The 25276-nt window shown below is 42.2% G+C and overlaps 2 protein-coding genes across 2 annotated transcripts in view; both read left to right on the top strand.

The window, feature by feature from the left end:
* The window catches only part of LOC119720703 (protein transport protein Sec16A-like), a 75356-nt gene that overhangs the window by 39175 nt on the left and 10905 nt on the right, over positions 1–25276 (top strand). The window contains exons 12-20 of the mRNA XM_038190510.1: positions 4444–4541; positions 6232–6313; positions 7053–7170; positions 7659–7770; positions 9285–9444; positions 10424–10510; positions 11157–11261; positions 11717–11873; positions 12564–12937. Coding sequence (XP_038046438.1) covers positions 4444–4541; positions 6232–6313; positions 7053–7170; positions 7659–7770; positions 9285–9444; positions 10424–10510; positions 11157–11261; positions 11717–11873; positions 12564–12937 — 1293 coding nt within the window. The remainder of the gene's footprint in view (positions 1–4443; positions 4542–6231; positions 6314–7052; positions 7171–7658; positions 7771–9284; positions 9445–10423; positions 10511–11156; positions 11262–11716; positions 11874–12563; positions 12938–25276) is intronic.
* LOC119720704 (somatostatin receptor type 4-like) lies at positions 17777–19116 on the top strand. Its single transcript, XM_038190511.1, has one exon. The coding sequence runs from the start codon at positions 17808–17810 to the stop codon at positions 18852–18854; it is 1047 nt and encodes a 348-aa protein (XP_038046439.1). The 5' UTR covers positions 17777–17807; the 3' UTR covers positions 18855–19116.

Genomic DNA, 25276 nt, shown 5'->3' with positions numbered 1-25276 from the left:
TCTTTCTCTAGTACATGTACGTAAACTTGCCACCAAAGTGGAAATGCTCTGCTGAACGACTGGTAGAAAGTAATGGAAATTGGAGTGGGTGCGAGGCACAGTGTCGGTCCAATATTATTGCATGTACATGTAGACGCTATAGGCTTATATGATAGCCAAAATAAACAAACAGCCAAAAACTCATTACAATTCAATTTTGCTTGATTGACGGGCAAACAGGATGCTATCAAATGTCAGCCTTGTGGGTTAATAAGAAAGTTTCATATCAGGCACATCAAATGTGTCACATTTGATTAGCACATGGTTGCCTTTTCACTTTGCTGTATAATAAAATTGTAGACTCATTATTAGGTTTTGCCCTGCACTGACAAATAAACACTGTATACTCAGTGTGTTAGAAAGTTAGAAAACATCACTCGGGTGGGACTCAAACCCACAACCTCCTGCTTTCTAGTGCAGACGTCTAAGCACTCAACCACCGAGCTCGCCGGGATTCGTTGGCTGGTTCGAATCTGATGTAGCAGCGAGTACCGCAAGGATTGTAGTCATTATAATGGCTTTGAATTATCCAGTCGTTCCCTCATGTACAGGCCCTTTAGTATTGGCAGTTTGTGCACTGGTGTTGATGGCTCAATACAGCAAGGTCCCGTAGACTTGTACACCTGCTACTCTGTGTTGCTGTATTGTAGTCCAGTACATTTCCAAGAGTTCCAAGAATACATTAAATGTATGTAACAGCGTACCAAACTGTAGAAAAAGGGGTGCTGGTCCCTTACGTTCATGAGTACGAGTATGAGTACTTTGCCATGAGTACCGGTACGAGTAATTTCTCATGAGTATGTAAAATGTATTCGAGAACTACACCACTTCTGTGCTGTGTGTAGCAAGATAAGGGTTCATGGTTCACTGTTCTGGATGGTCTTGTTGCCTGCGAATGCACCGCCATGCCCCCTTCAGCACTTTCTTAGCCTCTTTTCGGAAACACCTGTTCATGAATACGTAGACCAGGGCGTTTAGCCAGCCGTGACTATTGAAGATAAGCTTGCACACAGCGAGGATTGTCAATGCAGGTGAACTGCCCAACATTTCATCAGATGCAATAAATTGTACATGAATGACACTTGCCATGTAAGGCAAGCTGGTCAGGGCAAAGCAGAGCGTCACAGCGGCGAAGGTCTTGTAGCCACGTCGTCCGCTTCCGGCGGCGTTGTTGGGTTGGGGATCGGGATTCTGTTGGCGGATTCGGAGCGCGTGCTTTCGGCCGAGAATCAAAAGGCGGGCATAGATGGTGCAAACCAACAGCAGGGGTATCCCTAAAACTGGGATGAGTAAAAGTGAAAGCAATGACAAACGAGACTTGCTTACTTTTATTGCGCAATCAATTGCTTCAAGCCCAGCATTAGTTTTGCGCAAGATGGTGCCAATGATGAAAGCGAGGCTGAATATCGCCCAGATCAGTGCTATGGAGATTTTGAAGAAGCGTTGGACCTTTTCTTGGGTGTAGTAGAAGGGGCGCGTTATCACCATGTACCTGTCCACGCTGAGTGCGGTGATAAATGTTACAGATGCAAATGATGCGAGTGTGAGCATGAGAGCGCTTAGGTTGCAGACCGCCACCCCAAAGGGCCACCGCTGTGCCACTATAGCCACAAAGGTTGCAAGATGCGGCAAAATCGTCAACATATCTGCGACAGCCAGGGACACCATACAAAGCCTGGTGCTGCTATCCAGATTGGACATTCGACGAGCAACGATGGTGGACAAAGTCCCACCAAATCCAACTGCCGCAGAATTGAGTAAAAAATAGACTGCTGTTATTGTTGCGAGAGCCGGATCCATTGCAGAAACAGAAGTGGAGGAAGGCAGCATGGTGAACGTTTGTTGAATTGTTTGTGATCCCGTAAAGTCCAATTGTCGAAACGTTCTGCCGAAGGACCAGTAGTCAGTGATGGAAATTGGAATGCGTGTGCTCTCGTCGGCCAAATTGGAGTGTCTGTTCCAATATGATTGCATGTGTGATGCCAGGTTGATATGATAGCCAACATAAACAAACAGCCACAAACTCATTAGAATTCAATTTTTCTTGATGGACAGGCAAACAGGATGCCATCAAATGCCAGCCTTGTGATTATTGGATAAGATGTGAAGGTTTGCACGGTGAATATAACAATACCATTATAGTGAACAGTTGCACCATGTAACCAATCTCTTCTCTCAGCTCGTGAGATTCTGAAAAGGTTGAGGTTAAAAGTGTTTCGAAGATTTCTAAGTAGATTAAAATTACTTGTGAGATTCAAACTAACTAAATGTTGAAATGCTCAAGACAGTGAGGATGTGGAATGTCCCAAAGCAATAAATGTGAATTGAAAACGTGGACAAGATACATGTTGGTCAGTATTCGCTCTTTTCACACTTCCGCCATGGGCATGCAGAGCCTTGCTCTGGCAACCTTACACAATGAACATAGCTGGTTCAGTGGCTGTGCATGCCCAGTGGCGGAGTGCGAAAAGAGCGAATGGTAATGTTATGTATCTGAAGCATGTACATATATATCATGAACGCATGAACGCAGTTCTGTTATTGTCGTTTAAGTTCGTTTTGTTTAAGTTTTGTTATTGTTGTTTTTTGACTTGTATAGATTCCTGAAGAAGAGCAGTTTTACTGTCTCGAAACGTCGATTAAATCCACTCCAGCCAACAATGCATTGGTTCTGTGTCACCCTCTCTATTTTGTCATGAACGCATATATACAATGTACATGTATGTTCATAAAATCGTTTATTCTAACCATTGCTTCGTTAAGGCTGCTCTCGATTTCTTCAAATATTGATGTTATTGTAGAGTCATCTGCGTACATGTACCTGTACAATTGACAATTCTTGGGATTTATAGTTCTAAGGAAGGTCCATAGTATAGACAATGAACAACAGTTGCCCAAGGATTGACCCTTGTGGTACACCAGTATTTAACGGGAGTGGACTAGATTTGTTCCGTTCAATGCACACAAATTGTTTGCTGTTGGTTAAGTATGAACCAAACCAGTTGAAAACAGACCCTGACAAGTGCATACATTCTGTAGCTTCTCTATAAGAGGATAAACTGATTGACAGAATTGAATGCCTTACTAAGATCAATAAAAACGGTACCTGTCATTTTCCCTAAATCTGTTGCATAAAGACAAAATGATTAATTAATCTATGCAAAGTGGTGTCCGTCGAGGGCAGTGGTCTTAAACCTGATTTGGCAAGCAGAAATCAAATTGTTCTCATCGAGGTACGATAGTTATTGACACTATACTTATCTCCACCCTTGTGGATGGGAATAACTGAGGCATGTTTCCACGCATCGGAATAAAGACCAGTTCTTAGTGACAAGTTGAAAATACAAGTAAGCGCCCCAATAATATGGGGGCATGTTAGTTTAAAGAGGTTGTGGAATGCTCGAAGACATTTCAGTCATTTTTCGGGTATATGTAGCCTAAGGTGTGATGAAATAAAAACGACTATTGTGTCTGTCATGAAATGAGTACAAAAGGTACTTTTGATAGCTGTTTTTCAGGTCCTGTTTCGACCCGAACGTGCAATTTGTGTAAAAGTCGTCGTTGGGGGCAGCAAACAAAACATAGTAAATCGTGACGTAATAAACAGGACTCCCGATGCAGCGTAGTATACACGAGTCCTGTTTATTACGTCACGATTTTTCTCATTTTACGAAGAACCCGACGACTGTTGATTTCAATTATGTGCTCGCCGACCAACAAATTACTCGATGAATTTCAGTTTTATAAACATATAAACGCACATTACAAAAGAACGGGAGTTTGTCATTATGATATTTATGGGTCTACTCTACAATAAAAAACAAAATAAGAAACAAAACGACTTTCAGCATTCCGCAACCTCTTTTAAGAAGCTTAACATTTATGCCATAGGGACCAGTTGCTTTCCTGATAGGCATTGAACTAATCTGTTTCTTAACAAGATCTTCAATAGTATCAGGAAAATTCCTCAAAGTTGTAGTGCGCCGGGGCATGAACCGTGTTACTGTCATCCCCATCAGAAGCAACATTTGACTGAATAGTCTCGGCCTTGCGCTCACCAATAAGCCTTTTTGGAGTTCCAACTGCGCGCATTCGTAACCTGTGACAACGCGCATTGTTTGTCTCAAATGCCCTTTGACAGTACCCACAATGCACAAACAGCCTTTTTGTAAAGTCAGTGGCGCGATGTTGTCAAAGGCCATTTGAGACACACAATGTGCGTCGTCACAGGTTATGAATGCGCAGTTGGAACTCCGAAAAGGCTTTATTGTTGAGAAGATGTTATGCTTCCCAGGATGCCGTGGGGCTGCCATTAGGGATGGTCTGATACATATTTATTCATGAATGTACACATTATAATATATGAAGGTATACATGATTATTCATGATGTTGTTATTTCCCAGGATGCCTTGGAGGCTGCCATGAAGGCGGGCCTGTGGGGCCACGCCCTCCTCCTCGCCTGCAAGATGGATAGTAGAACACACACCAGCGTCATGACTAGGTGAGTAGAATCCATTCCATACCAAGAGTGGGGAATTAGTCAGGATTTCTTTCATTATAATTCACTTGTTTTTATCATTGGAGCTTGGTACAGCTACATGTATACTTTGACTTAAGCAGATGGATAAACCAAATGTACGTAACAGTTACTTGCTTTTGTGTCTTGATGGAATTTGACTATCCACGGTGCCTTTTGAAATATGTGTATAAGTTATGGAAGTGGATTGAATTTCTGACTGTCTTTGACTGATCAAACGGTATCAAATCAATGTTCACCTTACCTTGTGATTTCACTTAAGACGAATCCAGAAAGCTCTGAAAATGTGAATACATTTTCGGAAAAATGTGTTTTTAGAGCCCACTTTGGATGCACACATCAGCTCGGCAGCAGACGGTCTTGGCGGCCATTTGTGGCATTAGTTATTGATGTATGCAATGGGCGTGACCACCTGTACCCAACGATAGTGCAATACGTCACCAAGAATATTTAATTTGTCATGAGTATTTAGTGTGTTAAATATTCATTAGCCTTATACTTTAAATACATCAAATAGTCCCTTACTGGCAACGATCGTTCGACTAGTGAAGCGGATAAGGCTGGTGTGATTAAATAACAAGATTGCGGGTTCAAAACCCGGTGGAGTAAGTAGCTTGTAAATAAAGAGGATTGGAGGAGGTAAGAGAGTGAAAATATCGAGGAGGGAAAATAGATGAAAAACCATAGAAAGTAACTTTTTTGGCACTTGGAAATTGATTGAAAAAAAGGTGACGTACTCAAGGGCGGATCCAGGGGGGGGCCAAAGGGGGCCATGGCCCCCCCCAAAAACGAAATCAATTTTTTTTTTTTTATGTGACATCGCAATAACGGCAGGCAATGAGTACACCACCATCTTTTCCTCAAAAAAAAACATTGGTTAAAGTGGTCAGAAATTGCCTCAGATCGCACCACAGAGCATCTAGAATCCCAAAAATTTTCGGGGCCCTTAAGCGGGCCCCGAACCCCACGCCGTAATTTTTTTGACCCACTTTTTGACATAGCAATAAAGGCTGGGCAATTAGTACACCACCATCTTTTCCTCAAAAAAAACATTGGTTAAAGTGGTCAGAAATCGCCTCAGATCACACCACAGAACATCTAGAATCCAAAATTTTTTCGGGGCCCTTAAGCGGGCCCCGAACCCCACGCCGTAATTTTTTTGATGAGTACACCACCATCTTTTCCTCAAAAAAAAACATTGGTTAAAGTGGTCAGAAATTGCCTCAGATCGCACCACAGAGCATCTAGAATCCCAAAAATTTTCGGGGCCCTTAAGCGGGCCCCGAACCCCACGCCGTAATTTTTTTGACCCACTTTTTGACATAGCAATAAAGGCTGGGCAATTAGTACACCACCATCTTTTCCTCAAAAAAAACATTGGTTAAAGTGGTCAGAAATCGCCTCAGATCACACCACAGAACATCTAGAATCCAAAATTTTTACGCCGTAATTTTTTTTGACCCACTTTTTGGGGGGAACCAAAAATTTTTTTGGCCCCCCCCAAAATTGTGTTCTGGATCCGCCCTTGGACGTACTTGTATGGTAGACTTTCCCTAGTTTCTGACATCAGCAGTCGGGTATTCCTCTAAGCCTCTATGCACATTCCTACATAATGGTGTGCTGTAATATCATTCCTTTGTCCATTTCCTTGTAGATTTGCCAACAGTCTGCCGATGAATGACCCCCTGCAGACTCTGTATCAACTCATGTCCGACAGGCAACCGGCTGCTGTCACTGTGAGTTGAGCAAAACTTGCTTCTATTCAGTTTGAAGATGTTACTGTGTGTGGTTTTGTCGAGTTTCACTCGAGAAGTACATTTTGCTTACATTTTTTTTTGGGGGGGGGGAGAGCAGTTCAAAAGGTATTCACTTTTGAATGCGACATTGACTAGAAAAAATCAACCTACGATTAGGCCAAAAAAAATAAGTCTCCGGTTTCTGGTATGGAGCTTGCCCAAAAAGTGGTGCGGCGACGCGGCTTTTTTTTTTTTTTTTTTTTTACCTGATTTTTTTGCCTCAAATGTCGGCTGATGACTGCAAATGGTGCCCGACTAGACTTAGTGCAAATACATGGGAGTCCAGGGAAGCCATGTAAAGCTTATTCTAATCTAAAAACACGTTAAAATTGTGCAGCAGCAGGATTCCAGTCAAACCAGTGAATTTGAGACATCATCTTTCATTGATAAAAAACCTTTTCATTTTGCCGACGCGCATGGCTACGGTGACGCACGCGCATACCAGAAACCGGAGACTTTTTTTTTTGGCCTTATGTCTGTAATAAATGTTTCCAATTTTCCAATTTTCGAATTATTTGGGACTTGACAATGTTGTAGATAGCGCAGAAATTTTTTGAAAAAAAGAAAGAAATTGACGCGTGCAATCGAAATCGATGGGCGCGCTGACCAGAGACCGACTATTTTTTTTTGGCCCTTATTGTGACTCAATCTCATGTTCAGTGCCTTATTTCCCCCTCAGAGTTGTGCCGATGAGAAGTGGGGTGACTGGAGGCCTCATCTGGCCATGATCCTCTCCAACCTCAGCCAGGACTCGGAGCTGGACATGAAGAGTATCATCACGCTGGGAGATTCACTTGGTATGAAAAGCCTACTACTGGCTTACTTAAGAAAAATCATGGTCGCTTCAAAAATGCAGTGATGAAGCACAGGCATTTGCATGGGGGGGGTGTTAAAATTTCTCGAAAAGGCACTTGCACATCCATGCTGAAATGCAGACAAGTTTTTTTTTCTGCACACTTTAAAAACTAACCTGATGAATTAGTGAAAGTATGTCAGATGTAGTGAAGAGGCAACCCATCAGAAGAGCCCAATTTTATGTCACACACGTGACAAAGAATGGCCCCAGTGTTCATGTCCATACCGCTTGCAAATGGGAAGCATTTTAGGTCTTCTTGCAATAATTATTTCATCCCCCATAATCATTTAAAAAAAAAAAAATACAGGGTTTTGCTTCTGACTATGAATATTTCAAGTGTCAAATTCCAAGTTGTTAACTGTATATGTGCCAAAATTCCAAGTTGTTTACCCTGTGATCTCTTTTTGTTTTGTTACACTGTTTCTGTAGCCTCCAGGGGTCTGTTGAAGGCGTCTCATTTTGTCTACCTGATGGCTCAGGTTGGGTTTGGTGTCTACAGCAAGAGGACCAATAAGATGGTGCTGCTGGGTGCTAGTCACAGGTATGTTGGGCGGGTTGCTCCGTTTAACAACTGTTGACTGCTGTGATGTGGGATATGGCATGTTTAAAACCGGAGGGGCACAAAGCACCTGAGGTGAAGCCGAGGGTGCTGTTCGCCCCGAGGGGGTTACTAATACCATATCTCACATTGCAGCAGTCAATAATTGTTTTGTTACAAATGTGTATCATGCCAGTAAGTTAAAAGAATAAAGGTTTGTAACTTTCTAGGCAAGAAATACATGTAAATAAACTTACTGCAGTGAAACCTGTTGATAACTGCGAGCTTTGCTACGGGACATGAGGCTAAGTGGTTGTAATTCTCAGTGGCGAGGCGCGAGGGCCTGCCCTACGCACACGCGTAGTGCAGAGGTAATTTATATGCAACGTAGTGTATATGAGGTAACTTATATGCAACAGGATTTATATGCAACTTTTTATATAACATATATAGTAAACAATTATTTTTATAGACTGGTCACATGGCTGTTGTGGACCAATGAAATTGCATTATCCAAGAACACGATGTAGCAATCATGTTTATGGGCCTTATTCACGAGTTGGGCCTTTTTGTTGAGTTCCCTGAACATATATGACTAATTCTTAACTGTTGAATGGGATGGCGCCAGACTATTTTTGCAGGCATAATGCAGCCTTTTTTTACTGTCTTTTTTTTTTTATCTGGCTTTAAACATTAGGGAATGTTTAATTACAAATTTTAAATTACTCAGTTAAGCAGACTGGAATTAATTACCGTAGTGATTAAAGGGGCACTAGGTCCTGAAATCCCCGAAAATGTTATGTTTTGGATTGTTTACTTAGCCTATTTCAAACATCTGGTTGAAAGGAAACCAACCTAATGTCTTACCGTTCCCGAGAAAAGACGAAAAAACCCCGCTTGTTTACATCAGACATGACGGAGTACGAATACGTTTTTCGTGTCGTTCTCATGTACGCTATACACATTGTGTGTCTCGGGAACAGTGCGCGGTGACCAATCACCAATGCAAAAAATTGTGGTTTCTTCAACGTCCGCAAAAGGCAAACACTTTACGCGTACAAATGAAATCACCAGGCGCGGATCCAGAGGGGGGGTTTTGGGGGTAAAAAAAAAACAACCCCAGCTCTGTCAAAAAAACCCAACAAATATCATACAAATTCCTATAAAATAAGTCGTGTGAATAAGGCCCATGCAGCCTTCATTGGCCTGTTTCAGCTGCTGTGACCAGTTACACTGATGTGTTTTCGGATTTGTTTGTTGCCATTGAACCGCACACAGAACAATGTCAAAATTTTGTGTATTGATGTAATGTAGCAGTTTGCTTTTGCCAAGTGCAAGTTTATTTTTTACCACCAACTGGAAGAGAAAAATGACTCATGTTTTACAAACGAAATTTGTTTGCTTCCTAACTTCTTATTTGTAGTCAGTATTTGTAGAAAGACAGTTCATGTTTTTTATTTCACAAAGAAATACAACAAAATGAAACAACAAGAACTTCTCGTGCTTTTTTTTTTCAGTCTTCCTTTCAAATTGTTTGCCTTGAATGAGAGCATACAGCAGACGGAGATATACGAGTACGCTCAGCTGCTGTGCAATAAACAGTACACTCTGCCAAACTACCAGCCGTACAAGTTCATCTACGCAACCCGGCTTGCTGAACATGGGTTAACGACACAGGTACGACCCCACTGGGATTTTGTCTTGGCGTGGGAAGGAGTTCCCAAAGGTTCAGTTCATTACAATGAGGGATATGAACTCCATGCACCATCGGTAGATCAATATTAGGTTTTGCCCTTCATCGACACTGTATAAACACTCTGTGCACTGTTACCTCCTGACTGAAAGTTGGAACAAATCACTCGTGTGGGACTCGAGCCCACGACCTCCTGCTTTCTAGTGCAGACGTCTTGCCACTCAACCACCGAGCATCAGTAGATGACACGTTGCGACCACTTTTGAGAGCGTACTGGCACGTGTGCGTATGGCACAAAGTATGCACATGGCGCGAAGTACGCACATGGCGCTAAGTATGCACATGGCGCGAAGTACGCACATGGCGCGAAGTACGCTCATGGCGCGAAGTACGCACATGGAGCGCAGTACGCACATGGCGCGCAGTACGCACATGGCGTGAAGTATGCACATGGTGCGCAGTACGCACATGGTGCGCAGTACGCACATGGCGCGCAGTACGCACATGGCGCGCAGTACGCACATGGCGCGCAGTACGCACATGGCGCGCAGTACGCACATGGCGCGCAGTACGCACATGGCGCGCAGTACGCACATGGCGCGAAGCACGCACATTCTGCAGGTTGTGGGTTCAAGTCCAGCCTGCGACTATGGTGTGACACTTATTGCTTCTCTCCACCCAGGAGTAAATTGGGTACCTGAGAGGGCAGAGATGGTTATTGTGGTTGATTTAGCTGCTTTGCACCAAAATGGCAGCATCGAGCTGTATACTCTCGAGGGAGCTGAGATGGTATTTGAAATGTTTCATTGGCCCATTGAGCAGGGGTAATAATGATGTAGCGCCTTGAGCACCAATAATGGTGGATACGTGCGCTTTATAAATACGCATTATTATATTATGTATTAATTAGTTGAATGACTGACCAATTAAAGAACAAGATTTCATTTTGTCGTTGTCCTTCAGGCTCTGAGTTATTGTGAGGTGGTGGCCAATGCCGTGGTGTACATGCCCAGTCTTTACAGCACTACGCTAGTGACTCAGATCTACCAGGTAAGAATGCAACATGTTTCACAATGTTCCCCACGGTTAATGAATATCAAGTGAAAAAGTAATTGGAAAGAACAGGATATCACTAGAAGTTACAGTGGAACACCGCTATACCGAACATTGGGCTATACCAAACATCGCTATACCGAACACCGCTATGCTGAACATTGGGCTATACCGAACATCATCCTTGATTCCCGATATTTGTATACAAAATGTAACAAACGTTGTTGTCGAAAATTGTCAACATAAGAGTGACAAGTGGGTATTATTTCCCAAAAGAAAAGAAGGGAAAAGCCACTGACTGCTGTAGAAGGTAAAAGCCACCGATTGCTATTTGGCTATAGGGCCATTGCAGATTATGTCCTCATGAAACTTTATAGGGTAGAGTAATAAGCGATGGAAGCCATTTTGAAAATTGCTTGTTATTCAACCTTTATTCTTTCAAAGCACAAATCTGTGATGGCCCTACAGTGAAATATCTTTCTAGGCTATGATGTCATGTCATGTGTGTTGCTGTTGACTGGTACCCTGCCAGTTCCTGCTCAACGTGCAATTTTGCTAAGCAGTATTTTCAGCTCAGCAACTCTGTGATATCGGCCCCCAGTAATGGAATCCTTTATCTTATTTGCACCCTTTAACCGTAAAGCTTGCCAGTCGTCTGATCTACCATGATGAGAGATACTCAGACGGCCGAGAGACCGCTGTTCCTGATTGGCTGAACAGGCTGCAAGATATACTCAATCAAATGAATGTAAGTTCGTATCCTGTTTCCATCCATATTTTCATTGATTCAATCTTGGTAAACTCCTTGAAATCATCTCAGTCTGTATTGGCTCAAAATGGTGCACGCTACCGACTGCGAGCTGATATATTGGCATGAAAGTCGTAGCGCATTGTTTCAATTCCATCCAGTTAAGGCAATTACATGTAATTCCATTTTTTAAAAGTTCCTATTGATTACGTGAAGTCTGTAAAGCTTTTTAGGCATACATTTGTGTTGACGTTTTTTTTTTTTTTGTGGTTGCCTGGTCGACTAAAGTCGCCTCTGTGATTAGCAGCAGGGGGTAGTTCCTTGTCAACAAAAGTCACCCATGGTTAGGAAAGGGCTAACAATTCAAAAACCACCTTATCAGTTCTTTCGGAAGAGTCTGCCATGCTTTTTTTATGGAACCTAAAAACCATAATTCCCCCCTTCCCTCTATATAGGAGGGGCAGATACTACCCTCTTCCTCGTCTGGTACCCCGATGCCCTGGGTGGAATCCTACAGCAATCTCAGCACGGTGGACAGTGGGGGCAGTGTGGAGAGCACCGGACCAACCTTTGAGGTGCCCAGCTCAGAAGGCAAAGAACCGTACACTGCAGGTATGTAGTCCTTAACGGTATATAGTATGTCAATTGCAGCTATCCAAAAAGTAACTGACAAAGTTATAGTTGAAAATCTTACTTGGTTTAAAGATAGTAATGGCACTAAACTCCCTGTGAAATTATTCCTTCTGGCATGCTGTCACTGTAAAGAAAACAGTAACTAGACGCATCTCAAAGATGCGTCTAGTGACGCATTTTTGGAAATTTCCGTTTGCAGTTGGTTTGTTATTTGGTGTATTCGTGTATGGTTGTGCGCAAGCGTTGATACGACGCACACACGCCTGGTTGCTCTCATTTGTCATTTTAGTGCGTGACATCGCGTGGCTACAATCGGCTGAATGAGAACGTGTCCCGGATGCTGATTTCGGGCGCAGTTCAAAACATGACACTGCAACTTTTGACTTATCAATCACCTACAGTCGAAGCATAGCTGTATCAAGTTACCGGTACATAAACAGTCTCAGCCAGTTAATCCTGCTGTTTAAAAGATGTTAAAAACTGTTACAAAGAGTCACTTGATTGGTTTTGACTGAAAGGACAATTTTGCGCAGAATGTATGTTTACATAGGAGGGTTAATGGCTGTAATTTAATCATGCCTACAAATTGCATACATGTTACCATATGTCCCTGCACAATGTAAGCAGTGTTAAAATATCGGTGTCATTTTGGGGTTTTTTAACTTGCAGTTGGCGATTACACCTTGACTGCAAGCGGCTACTACCAGCCAGCAGCGTCAACTGCGGGTTCCGCAAATGACCCAACTCAGAGTCAGCCTAATGCATACAGCTATGACCAACAACAACAACAGCAGCAGCAACAGTTACCTGAAGAGAACACGGAACCGATGACGCAATATCCGGGCAGCTACACAACGTTTGGGCAGAGACACAAACCGCTGTCTTCGCTGCCGCAAAATCTGGATCCGGGCGCCTCCTTGAACAGCAATTACTCTGAATACAGCACGACCAGTCTAACCTCAGCCGGTGAATCGGGAACGGAGTTTGAGGAGAGCGGAGCCTCCAAGGCGGCTTTTGACTACTACGCGGCCAGCACGAGAACTGTAAGAAAACATTAGTACAGAACTTTTCACTAACTTTAATCCTAACCCCCTAGGCCCTTTTGGCTGGGCTGAATCCTCAATCCTGCAAAATGTGATACTTCCTCGGTTCTCCAGAATCATTCCTTATTTCTTGAATTTGCTCCAGAATCATTCCTTATTTCTTGAATTTGTTCAGTGAAGGGTATGATGTGCTTGCAGATTATGCAAAACAACACTGTGTTTTGACCTCCGGGTTCTGACCATTCAGCGAGCGCCTTCGGAAAGCCACTGTTGCATCAGAAAAACACAGCAGTTATTGGTCAATCAAAATGTTTGGCTGGCGCGCGGGGTCGCATCAAATTTCCATGCTTGGATGGATCAGACGTTGTAGTGTGGCTCTGCACAAGTAAACGCCTGATCCTTAGACTAGGTGACCACTGTCTGAAGCCTGCAAAGGCCTTCAACTCTTGTTTGAGATGTTTTACAAGTGTGGATGATATCCATAAGCAGGATAACGTAGGCCTACATTTATGCATGGCTGAACATAAACAAGGCAAGGTACAGCTTAAGACCTTGACACAGTGCCTGCAAAATCATCTGGCACTTCAAAGGCATACTTCCTGAATCCTTTAAAATCCTCCAAAAGCACCAGGTTGAATTTGAAGGAGTGAGGCAGGAATAGGGTTAAAGGGGCACTATGGCCTGAAATCCCCCAAAACTGTATGCTTTGGAGTATTTACTTTTCATATTCAAAGGTCTGATCGAAACAAATTATCCTAATGTCTTACCGTTCCCCGAGAAAAGATAAAAAAGCTCAGTGTCTTTTTTTTTAAATCGGACGTGGTGACAATTTTGTGGCATATATATGCATAAGTATTTCTAGCCGTGTCCATTCTATCTACGATATATGCATTGTGTGAGTGTCACATAATGCACCCAGCGCAAATATGTAAATGTTGTTTCTTGCACGTCTGTAGAATGCGATGCAGGATTCACAACCAGCACTTAACAACTTGATTTTTGACAGTAAAAATTTTGACCCCCGAAATTCGTTCTCGCATGGTTTTCGCAAGAATAACACAAAAATGCCCTGTTTTTAAAGGATGGTTGTGTGGTTGTTTATATCCGACTTTTAAATGCTCTTTCCAATTAACATCATTTCGTTTAAAACGCCTTTTGTAGCCCACTTGGACGCATTCCAAGACGTAATGTCCCTTAAATAAATAAGCAACTGATAAGCTTTTCAACGTGATTGACTGGATTGGCAATTAAACCTCATAGCTATTACCCAGACTGGGACCGTGAGTGCATGAAAACGTGCAAAATTACTACTGACGTTTTTTAACTCACCATTCGGCTAATTAATGCCCACACAATACATACATCAAAATGCTATAGTTACAAGCATGTCACCTGCGAAATTTGAGACCTTAAATCCAATTTTGAGGCAGGTTTTTGGCAGTTCAAAAACCATCCATGTCATTCTCCACGATCTGGAGACGTGCATGTGATTTACAAGGTATTCTGGGTAGATGCACTTAGTGCCTTGCAGCTTACTGGTTTTTTTAATCGATGGCCAAAAGAACATAGCGCCCTCTGTTAAAAAATGAAACATTCTGAATTCACTCTGATCAAAAAGAGGGCACTGTTTTTTCTACACGATGAAAATGTTGTAGCTGAGGAGTCTTTTTGCACAATCCATTGCAGCACACATCAACATGATGTCTCACGTTTGGATTTTGATAACTCTCTGTAAAATTAGAATTAAAAGCTGAATTTTTGGTGAGGCAATGCTTACAACAGCAACTTTGCGAGGCAAAAGTTTCAGGGATTATTGAAGAAACTGTAGTGAGTAAAAAGCTTGCACATTGGTTTTATTATGCAGCACAAACTTTTGCACAATATGGATACCTTAAGTTTTGGGACTCTCATACACAGTATTGAGAGTCCCAAATTTTCGGACTAAGCTATTACCATGCTTTTCAATAACAAGTATGATTGATTGATGGCACCCTGTTAATGGTCTCCAAGCAGAACACGCCTACAAACAGAAGTAATTTTAACTACGTCCATCAACTGATGGATGTTGTTACATGTAGGTCCGTGTAGCCAATAAGGCCCTCGGCAATTCAGCTTTGATGGGAAACATCATTTAGACTTCCAGTATTGTGTGTAATTGTTATTTGTGAGGTACGTTACAGCTTAATAAACATCCTTGTCAAATCTGGATACAGTGACTAATAGTGCTTGCCTAAACGGCCAATACTGATGTAGCGATTGTACGTTGTAATCTGAGTGCAGCGGATTTTAAGTAGTCGGGCACAACCCCACCACAGTTTAGAATTGTTCTGATAAATCTTCTTTGTTTTGTTCCTTCTTTTTTTTCCCCGGACAATAATTCTCCGTGCTTTTCTCATAAACGGTTTATAGTATGAACTTGTAGCTTTCAACATATATAGACCTTCATCTCGAGTGGTGCATATTACCCTGACGTCATGATACTTGTACTTGAGCGATTAAAGATTTCTAGATTTAATCTTTGAAAATCAATCTAAAATCAACCGTGAGAGACCTGAACATTTGCGGGAATAAGCCTCTGTACTGATGATGCCACACTTTGTTTACATGTGCACTTTCCTACGGAGCCAGTGGGGGCCCACGGTCCACTGAGCACCATAGGAAAGCACACACGTAAGCGAAGTGTGACGTCATCAGTACAGAGGCTTATTGATAGAATAATCTAGGATCTTCATTTTTTCTGATGTGTGCCTTCCCTCCAGTCCAAACCGGAAGTACCTTATATTTTGAAAGTGGAAAAAGATGTGAACTTCCTTTCAACGATATCAGTCTCTGGCTAGGTTGTACTTTACAAAAAAATGACCGATGATGCCATAAAATGCTAGAGCACGCACTAGCAGCAGGTTAAAAATTTTTTGAAATGAATGCAGTTGATTATTGTGGCAAAGGTTATGACATCAATACATGCGAGCCCGACCACTCTGCGTTACAACTCAACAAACGCGAACCTCTAGTTTGATATGAGCTTTTGACTTAATTGCACCCATTAGTGGCTGACAGGCACTGTTGATTAGTGATAACGTTGGTCTTATTACCAGTCCAATAAATCAAACTGTCAGGCTTGTTTACCCCTCGAACAAGCTTGCTTTAAGCTCCGACATTTTCCAATCATTGTCTCTGCTCACGACATGAACTGTCAAGATCGAACTTCACCCATCTACTTGGAAAGCAGCCTTTAGGAGTTTTTAACAAATAAATTGAGACAATCCCATGAGCCTTTTGTTTCATTTAAAGCATTGATCTTTAAAGAAAACTTTGATCGTTAAAAAAACTGTGTATCTTCTGCTGGAACAGATTTCAATCTAAAAATTTTCTCTTTCCTAATCTTGTGCCAGTGCATACATGTATAAGCAATTAAAAATTGGCTCTTGCAACTCTGTTATTGGAAGAACAAGAAAATTTGTTTGCGTCATTGTGCATTAGTGTATTATTGTCCGCTGTGAGAGAGCCATAAAACTAGATGTAGCTTTACAAAAGTGGTAGATGGAGCATTCTAATATCAGAGTCAAAGCTTTAGGGAAACGGGACTGGTTCTATTTTCAGATGGTTCAAATGTGCATGGAAGCCACGTTCAGGATTAAAGATATAGTCCATCATTTGTAATTTCTGCATTTTGTTCGTTTGAAGCAACAAAAGTGTTCAAAATCTAATGAAGGATACTGAACAACTAACTTGATGAAGTTTCAGCTCAGCTTCAGCTGTATATTCCGACCAAAACAGCATTTTTGGATCTCAATTTCAAATCAAAAGTTGCTGAATCATGTTTTGAATTGTTTTGAATTGCAGCTATACGCGATGTCGCGCACTGATCCGACAAATTATAGCAACCGCGCGCATGTACGTCGTGCCAATGCTTGCGCGTGCTTCACCGAATAACAAAACAAACTACTAATTTAAATTTCCTACGGTGCGTCTTAAGAGGCCGTTGGAAAGGCCTTCTTTCGTTGATTACTTTTAAATGACAGCTTGCCAGAAAAAAATAATTTCACAGGGAGTTTAGTCCACTTACTATCTTTCAACCAAGTATGTTTTTCAACAATAATTACGCCATTTACTTTTTGGATGACTGCAAATGATGGACTATAGCTTTCTCATAAACATGAGTGCTTTATTGAGATAATTACGTGAGATGTACACTTTGTATATATATGTAAGTGTTCACTGTTCAGATTACCCAACAGCTATCTATCCTTGAAATTCTGGAACAATCTTGGCAGTCCATCCCCATGAAACAAGTCCGAGCTGATTCAGGCTTTTCTGGGTGGTAAAAAGTAAATAACCCTGACAATTTGATTGACATGATTGGTAATAAGTCCACATACTTATTACTGATTTCTTGACTGATAACTTGAGGGATTGAGGATATTAAGCTCCCAACAATTATTGATGGGTGTATAGTTTTCAAAGTAAAACTTATCTGAGTGCAGCAGGTTTTTGATAGTATGTTTTTACTTAATTGCACACATCAGTAGATGACAAGCACCGTTAGCAATTTGCTATTGAAGAACACAGTAAGGTCTTAATTACCAATGCAATAACTCAAACCGTCGGGCTTGTTTGCCGCAAGAACAGCCCACTTTATAAGCGCTGACATTTTCCACTCAGTGTCTCTGCCCATGACACAAATTGCTGAGATCGAAATAAAAATCTCAGTGTAAAGTTGTTGCCGCGCTGTGAACACTCACATGCCATGTATTTATCTCGTGATCCTGCTGATTTCTCATAGTGTGAAGAAGTGAATTGATGTTTGTATGATACAGAAGTACAAAACATTAGAAAGTAGAAACAGATATTACCGGTGCCGACGCCAAAGATGCCGGACATCGCAGAGCCAAACTCAATTCTGATCGGGGTTGAAATTTCCCTGGGCATTGTGGGACTGATCGGCAATCTCCTCGTAGCTGTGGCAATCGTCAGGAGCAAGTCTTTGCACAGCCTCACCCACTATTTCCTCCTCAATCTGGCCATAGCCGACAGTCTGGTGTGCGTCACTGGCATTGTAAGCTCCCGGTTTTCCATTTTATATATCGTATGCAGGCAAGATACTTTGAGCTGGCATGCAGTGGCAGCTTATACTTTCTTGAAAAGATGCATTCCAGAGCAATCTGTACTGAGTCTGTTGTTGGTCACATTTGAGCGATACATTGGCATCGTTCATTCTCTCCGACACCGCAGTTTTTTTATGAGGAGAAGAGTCATCGTTCTGATTTGTTTTGTTTGGTTCACGCCAGTCCTCGTAGAAACTCGGCCATCGGTATGGTTACTCCTGAGAATTCAGACACTAAATTGCTCAGAGCCCGAATTTGTATCTAACCCTGACCCCAATCCATACCTTCATGGGATTGGTTTTGTGATTCTGAGTGCCCTACTGCTGTTTGCTGCACCGGCTGCTGCAATGATCTGGATGTATGTTCAGATCGTGAGGGATCTGAAGCAGAGTGCCCGTAGAAGGCAGAATCTGGGCATGCAGGGATGCTACCCTGCTGAGCTACATCGGGCCAGGCAGAGGCTCACCCACACCCTGCTGCTGGTCACCGCCGCGTTCCTGGCGCTCATTCTGCCAGAAAGGGTCGTGTCTTTGGTGGCCACGGCCATCTTCAACAACACATCATCAGAGTCATATGGCATTGCCCTGCAGTGTGCGGTAATTTTATCCCTGATCAACTCTGCAATCAACCCTGTCCTGTATGGTCTCAAGTACGACAGATTTCAGCAGGCGATTGTATCCACCTTCTGCTGTCGGTCGAACACTGCCGTGAACCAAAGCAATCCACATGCGAAGATGAATGTTCAACCATTAGCACCACCACAGTTAAGAAAACTCAGAACTTCGCCGATCTACTGCGAAACTAGCGTTTAGGGTGACATTTTTGTGTCGCCTTGATAAAGGTTTAGGAGACACGAACCAGTCCTAAATTCTGTTTAACCGTACATGTATGTAGCGTATGTGTGTTAAAGTTTTTGGAATTACTCTCTTTTCCTAACTATTTACCCGAATTCCATAAAAAACTTGGACACGAGGGTCATTGATTAGCAAATATAATGTGGGAAAGTTTTCGGATCAAAGGTCATAGTGAAAGGTCAACTGAGGTGAATAATGATGTAATTCACAGTTTTTTGAAAAGTTTACAACATTGTTCAAGCTTAAATGGATTTTGATGAAACCTTCTTGTACATAGATGCAGTGACCCTTGGGTGGGAAGACTCAATTCTTCATCGGATTACTGAGGTCAAATGTCATGAAGGGGTCGTAAGAGGTTATTGTTCAAAATATGCTTCAAATGTTTCTTTGTCTACAGAATTTGTTGACTTAAATGTCACTTGGATGGAGTGATCCTTGGGTGGGGTTCATCACAACTCTTCCGAAATTGGGGGTCAAAGGTCATCCAGGGGTCATTTGAGGTCGTTTACAAATGCTCAAAATGGGCCTTTTTTAAGAACACTTATGGGGATCGGCTGCGGTAACATGGCGACACATGTGATCCGCGGATCACTTGTTTAACACTTTTATAATCAATCAATCCACAATTTCATGCAGGAATGAAATTTTACCGTTAATACCGGTACCTTCTGGTGCCAAACTTGCAATTTACAAATATTTCTTGCGTTTAAAGGGGCACTAGGTCCTGAAATCCCCGAAAATTTCATGTTTTGGATTGTTAACTCATATCCTATTTCAAACATGTGGTTGAAAGGAAACCAACCTAATGTCTTACCGTTCCCTAGAAAAGACGAAAAAAAACAACCGGTTGTTTACATCGGACACGACGGAGTACGAATATGTTTTTCGTGTCGTTCTCATAAAGTGTACGATATACACATTCTGTGTCTCGGGAACAGCGGTGACCAATCACGAATACAAAAAAATTGTGGTTTCTTCAACGTCCGCAAAAGGCGAGCACTTAACGCATACGAATGAAATCACAACTAGCACCCAAACGGCTCGAATTTATGGGGTCGCAAAAGTGGACCCCGAAATTCGTTCTTGCACACATAATACAGGAATAACACAAAAACGCCCTTTTTTTAAAGGATAGTTGTGTGGATGTTTCTATCCTAGTTTTTAATGTTCTGTCCGGTTAATATAATCTCGTTCAAAGTGCGTTTTGTAGCCCAATTGGGCCGTTCTAGGACCTAGTGTCCCTTTAATGACTGGAAACATTCTGACTTTTTAAGGCTGTAAAAAAAGTAGATGTAGTTATATTCACTCGCTTTTTTTGATGCGTATGCATTTAAGTAGTTAAGTAGTTACGTCTGCACTCTTGCAACTTTGTTCTTGGAAGAACAAAAAAGTGTTTCTGTCATTTTCCAAAAGTGTGATACATTGTCTACTGTCATGACTGTACTATGAAAAGAACTGTAAAACTACATTAGAAAAAGTGATCCGTGGAGCATAGTAATTTTCACAATCAGAGCCGAGGGCAAATGGAACTGATTCTATTTTTTAATGGTTCAGATGCATTCTGAAGCTAGTGAGACTCACGACCATGAGAAATCTCTAGGTTGGTGTGCTATATTGAACTCCAAACATTTATTGATGAGTGTGGTTGACTCAAAGTATATAAAGTCTTTGCCTTGGTATTTATGTTTTCAGCATATCCACTTATTGCTTGCCTAAGTTGCCAATACTGAAGCATCAAGTTTTCATTATGGTCCGAGCGCAGCCCTTTTCTGAGATTAACTTTTGAATTTTTAATTGCATCCATCAGTAGATGACAGGCAGTGTTAGCAATTTGCTATTGAAGAACACAGCAATAATATTGGTCTTATAACCAACCAATCAATCAAACTGTCAGGCTTGTTTACCCCCAAAATGACGTGATAAACCTATGACGTTTTCCACTTAGTGTCTCTGCTCCTGCTACAAATTGCAGAGATTGATATAAAACTCTCAGTTGAAAGTTGTTGCTGCACTGTGAATGCTCAAATGCTATGTATTCATCTCATGAACCTGCTGATTTCTCATAGTCTGAAGGAGTAAAGTGATCTTTGTATGATACAGAAGTACAAAACAGTAGAAAGTAGAAACAGATATGGCTCTACTGACAACACCAGCGTCGACCCAACAGATGCCGGACATCTCAGAGCCAAACTCAATTCTGATTGGAGTTGAAATTTCTCTGAGCATTGTGGGACTGATCGGCAATCTGCTCGTAGCTCTGGCAATCGTCAGGAGCAAGTCTCTGCACAGCCTCACCAACTATTTCCTCCTCAATCTGGCCATAGCCGACAGTCTGGTGTGCGTCACTGGTATTATAAGCTCACAGGTTTTATTTGTGTCTAGCATATGCATACAAGATACTATGTGGTTGCTTGTAGTGGCTGCTTACACTTACTTGAAGAGATCTTTTATGGAGCAATCGGTGCTGGGACTTCTTTTGGTCACCTTTGAGCGATACATCGGCATCGTTCATTCGCTTCGTCATCGCAGTTACTTTACCAGGAGAAAGGTTGTGCTTCTTCTTCTTATTGTTTGGTTCATGCCTCTCTTCTTCGAAGCTTGGCCATGGGTTTGTTTTTTTGTGCTAAGACGGACGCTAAACTGTACAGAGTCTGGTTCACTCGTAGATGACTGGAGTGGCCCGGTTCATGATCTGTTTTTTGCCGAGATTGTTTTTGTGATTGTGAATAGCCTTGTGCTGTTTGCTGCACCGGCCATCGCGATGATCTGGATGTACGTTCAGATCCTGAAGGATCTCAGGCAGAGCGCCCAGAGAAGGAAGAATCTGGGCATGCAGGGATGCTACCCCAATGAGTTGCATCTGGCCAGGCAGAGGCTCACCCACACCCTGTTGCTGGTCACCGCCGCATTCCTGGCTCTCATTCTACCAGAGAAAGTTATCTATTTTGTTGCAATGATCATCTTCAAGGACACATCAACAGAGCCATATGGCATTGCCCTACAGTGTGCGCTAATCTTATCCCTGATCAACTCTGCGATCAACCCTGTCCTGTATGGTCTCAAGTACGACAGATTTCGGCAGGCGATAGTATCCACCTTCTGCTGTCGGTCAAACACTGCCGCGAACCAAAACACACCAGATGCACAGATGAATATTCAACCAATAGCACTACCGCAATTGAGAAAACTGCGAACTTCACGTATCTTCTGCGAAACTAGTGTTTAGGATTTTATTTTTTTGGCATAAATTTACTTGATCCCTATAGACCATATCTTTTATTTGAAAAGAATAAGCTGTATATCTCATATGTCCACCATGTTCAATTGAAAGATTTCAATTGAACATTATTGCTTTCATTTCATGAAGAAAACATTCTGACTTTTAAGGATGTGAAAAACTAGATGTAGCTATATTCACTTGCTTTTTATTATAGTGATGCACGAAAGCAATAAAAATTGCCCTCTTGCAACTACATTCTTGCAAAAAAAATAAGAAAATTTACATCACTGTGCTGTGGTGTTTAGTTGTCAGGTGTGAAAAAGCTGTAAAACGTCGTTTTCAAAGTGGCCCATGGAGCACTCTAATATCAGAGTCGAACCCGTTGAAAAATGGACATTGTTTTATTTTCAAACTGTTCAAATGTGCATAAAAGCCACACTCGGGAGTTGGTAAGACTCATAAACAATGCTTTATTGAGATAAGTGCATGAGATGTATCGGTATGTAAGTGTTCAGAGTGTGCCAACAGCTATCCATACAACTCTGGAGCCATCTCGGCAATTCTCCCCACTGATTCAGGCTTTTCTAGGAGATAAACAGTAATAAGCCTGATAATTTGATTGATTTGATTGGTAATAAGACCACAGACTTATTACTGCTTTCTTGATTAAGGACTTGGGGGATTGGGGATAATGAGCTCCCTTCATTTATTGATGGGTGTAGTTAAGTCAAAGTAAAGTATTATCTTTGATTTGGAACATATTGACTTATTGCTTGCCAAAATTGCCAATACTGAAGCATCAAGTGCTGCTTATGGTCGGAGTGCAGGAGGTCTTTATATTTGCTTGTTACTATTTAGTTGCCGCCATCAGTAGATGACAGGCAACGTTAGCAATTTACTGTTGAAGAACAGTTATAAATTTGGTTTTAATTACCAATCCAATAAATCAAACTGCCAGGCTTGTTTACCCCTCGAACAACGTGATTAGGCTATGACGTTTTCCACTCAGTGTATCTGCTCATGACCCGGATTGCCGACATCGGCATACAAATTTCAGCAATAAAAGTAGTTGCTGCACTGTGAATGCTTACATGTCATTTATTCTTCTCATGAACGTGCTGATTTCTCGTATGCTGAAGGAGTAAAGTTATCTTCGTAGTTGACAGAAGTACAAAACACTACAAAGTTGAAACAGATATGGCTCTACTGACAACACCAACGCTGACCCGACAGATGCCGGACGTCTTCGAGCCAAACTCAATCCTGATTGGGGTTGAAATTTCCCTGGGCATTGTGGGACTGATCGGCAATCTCCTTGTAGCTGTGGCAATCGTCAGGAGCAAGTCTCTGCACAGCCTCACCCACTATTTCCTCCTCAATCTGGCCATAGCTGACAGTCTGGTGTGCATCACCGGCATTATAGATTCACAGTTTTTCTTTACTTATAACACATGCACACAAGATACTCTGCGGCTTCGTTTAGCGGCAGCCTATGCTTGCTTGAAGAAATCCTCACCAGAGCAATCAGTACTTAGTCTCTTAGTGGTCACCTTTGAGCGATACATCGGCATTGTTCACGCGCTCCGACATCGCAGTTTCTTTACCAGGAGAAAAGTCATCCTTCTGATTCTGCTCATTTGGTTCACGCCTCTCCTCTTGGAAGCTGTGCAGTCCATTTGGTTTCTTGCGCAAATACAGGCGCTTAACTACACGGTCTCCTGTTCAGTCCCAGTTGCCCCAAGCGACCCTGTCCACAATGCGTACCTTCACGCATTGATTTTCTCAAGCCTTAGAGCCCTACTGCTGTTTGCTGCACCGGCTGCCGCCATGATCTGGATGTACGTTCAGATCCTGAAGGATCTGAAGCAGAGCGCTCAGAGAAGGCAGAATCTGGGCATGCAGGGATGCTACCCCAATGAGCTGCATCGTGCCATGCAGAAGCTCACCCACACCCTGCTGCTGGTCACCATCGCGTTCCTGGCACTCATTCTGCCAGAGAAAGGCCTCTATTTGGCGTCCATGGTCATTTTCAAAGACACATCGAATCAACCATTTGGCATTGCCCTACAGTGTGCGCTAATCTTATCCCTGATCAACTCTGCAATCAACCCTGTACTGTATGGCCTCAAGTACGACAGATTTCAGCAGGCGATAGTATCCACCTTCTGCTGTCGGTCTAACACCACTGCAAACCAAAACACACCAGATGCACGGGTGAATTTTCAACCAATAGCACTACCACAATTAAGAAAACACCAAACTTCACCTATCTACTACGAAAGTAGTGTTTAAGATGATTTCATTAAAAACATTGATCTTTACAATCTATAAATCCACAATTTCATGAAGGAAAGAAGTAAACAAAAGAAAATGAATTAAAGTCGGTCGCGAGCCAACATGGCCCATCAGATGCGCATTTATCTCTGGTTTCAGAAGCATGAAACACTGAGAATATTTCTATTCCCCCTGGACGGCATGCTTGTCCATCGCAGGTCACCCTCCGGCTAAAGCCGGCACCCATTTTCACTCCTGGATGGATACAACATAATGGCCAGCAGGTGGATTCGAACCCCTGACCCTCAGTCACAAACCCTAACCACTGAGCCACACTCCTTCATGCGGATGTGAAAAACTAGATGTAGCTATATTCACTCGCTTTTTATTATAGTGATGCATGTACGCAATTAAAAGATGGATATTTTTTTGCGCCGGGGTGATATAAAGTAAATTAGGTTTTGCCCTTCACCGACGTTTGAACACTGTATACTCAGTTACACGTACCTCCCGAATGAAAGTTGGAAAAAAATCACTCGGGTAAACTATTATAAAAAATTCTATCTTATAATAGTTCATGCGGCACCCGCTGCTATGTACATCAGATTTGAACTGACCAACCGATCCCATTAGCTCGGTGGTCGAGTGGTAAGACATCTGCACTAGAAAGCAGGAGGTCGTGGGTTCGAGTCCCACCCGAGTGATTTTTTCCAACTTTCATTCAGGAGGTAACACACTGAGTGTACAGTGTTCAAACGTTGGTGAAGGGCAAAACCTAATTTGACATGTAAGCAATAAAAATTGCCCTCTTGCAACTATGTTCTTGGAAAAAACAAGAGAATTTGCATCACTGTGCTGTAGTGTTTTAATTGTCAGGTGTGAGAAA

The sequence above is a fragment of the Patiria miniata genome, unplaced genomic scaffold, assembly GCF_015706575.1.
Source record: "Patiria miniata isolate m_02_andy unplaced genomic scaffold, ASM1570657v1 HiC_scaffold_9, whole genome shotgun sequence".
Taxonomy (NCBI): Eukaryota; Metazoa; Echinodermata; class Asteroidea; order Valvatida; family Asterinidae; genus Patiria; species Patiria miniata.
Note: the sequence above shows the minus strand (reverse complement) of the source record. Positions and strands in the feature narration are given on the sequence as shown.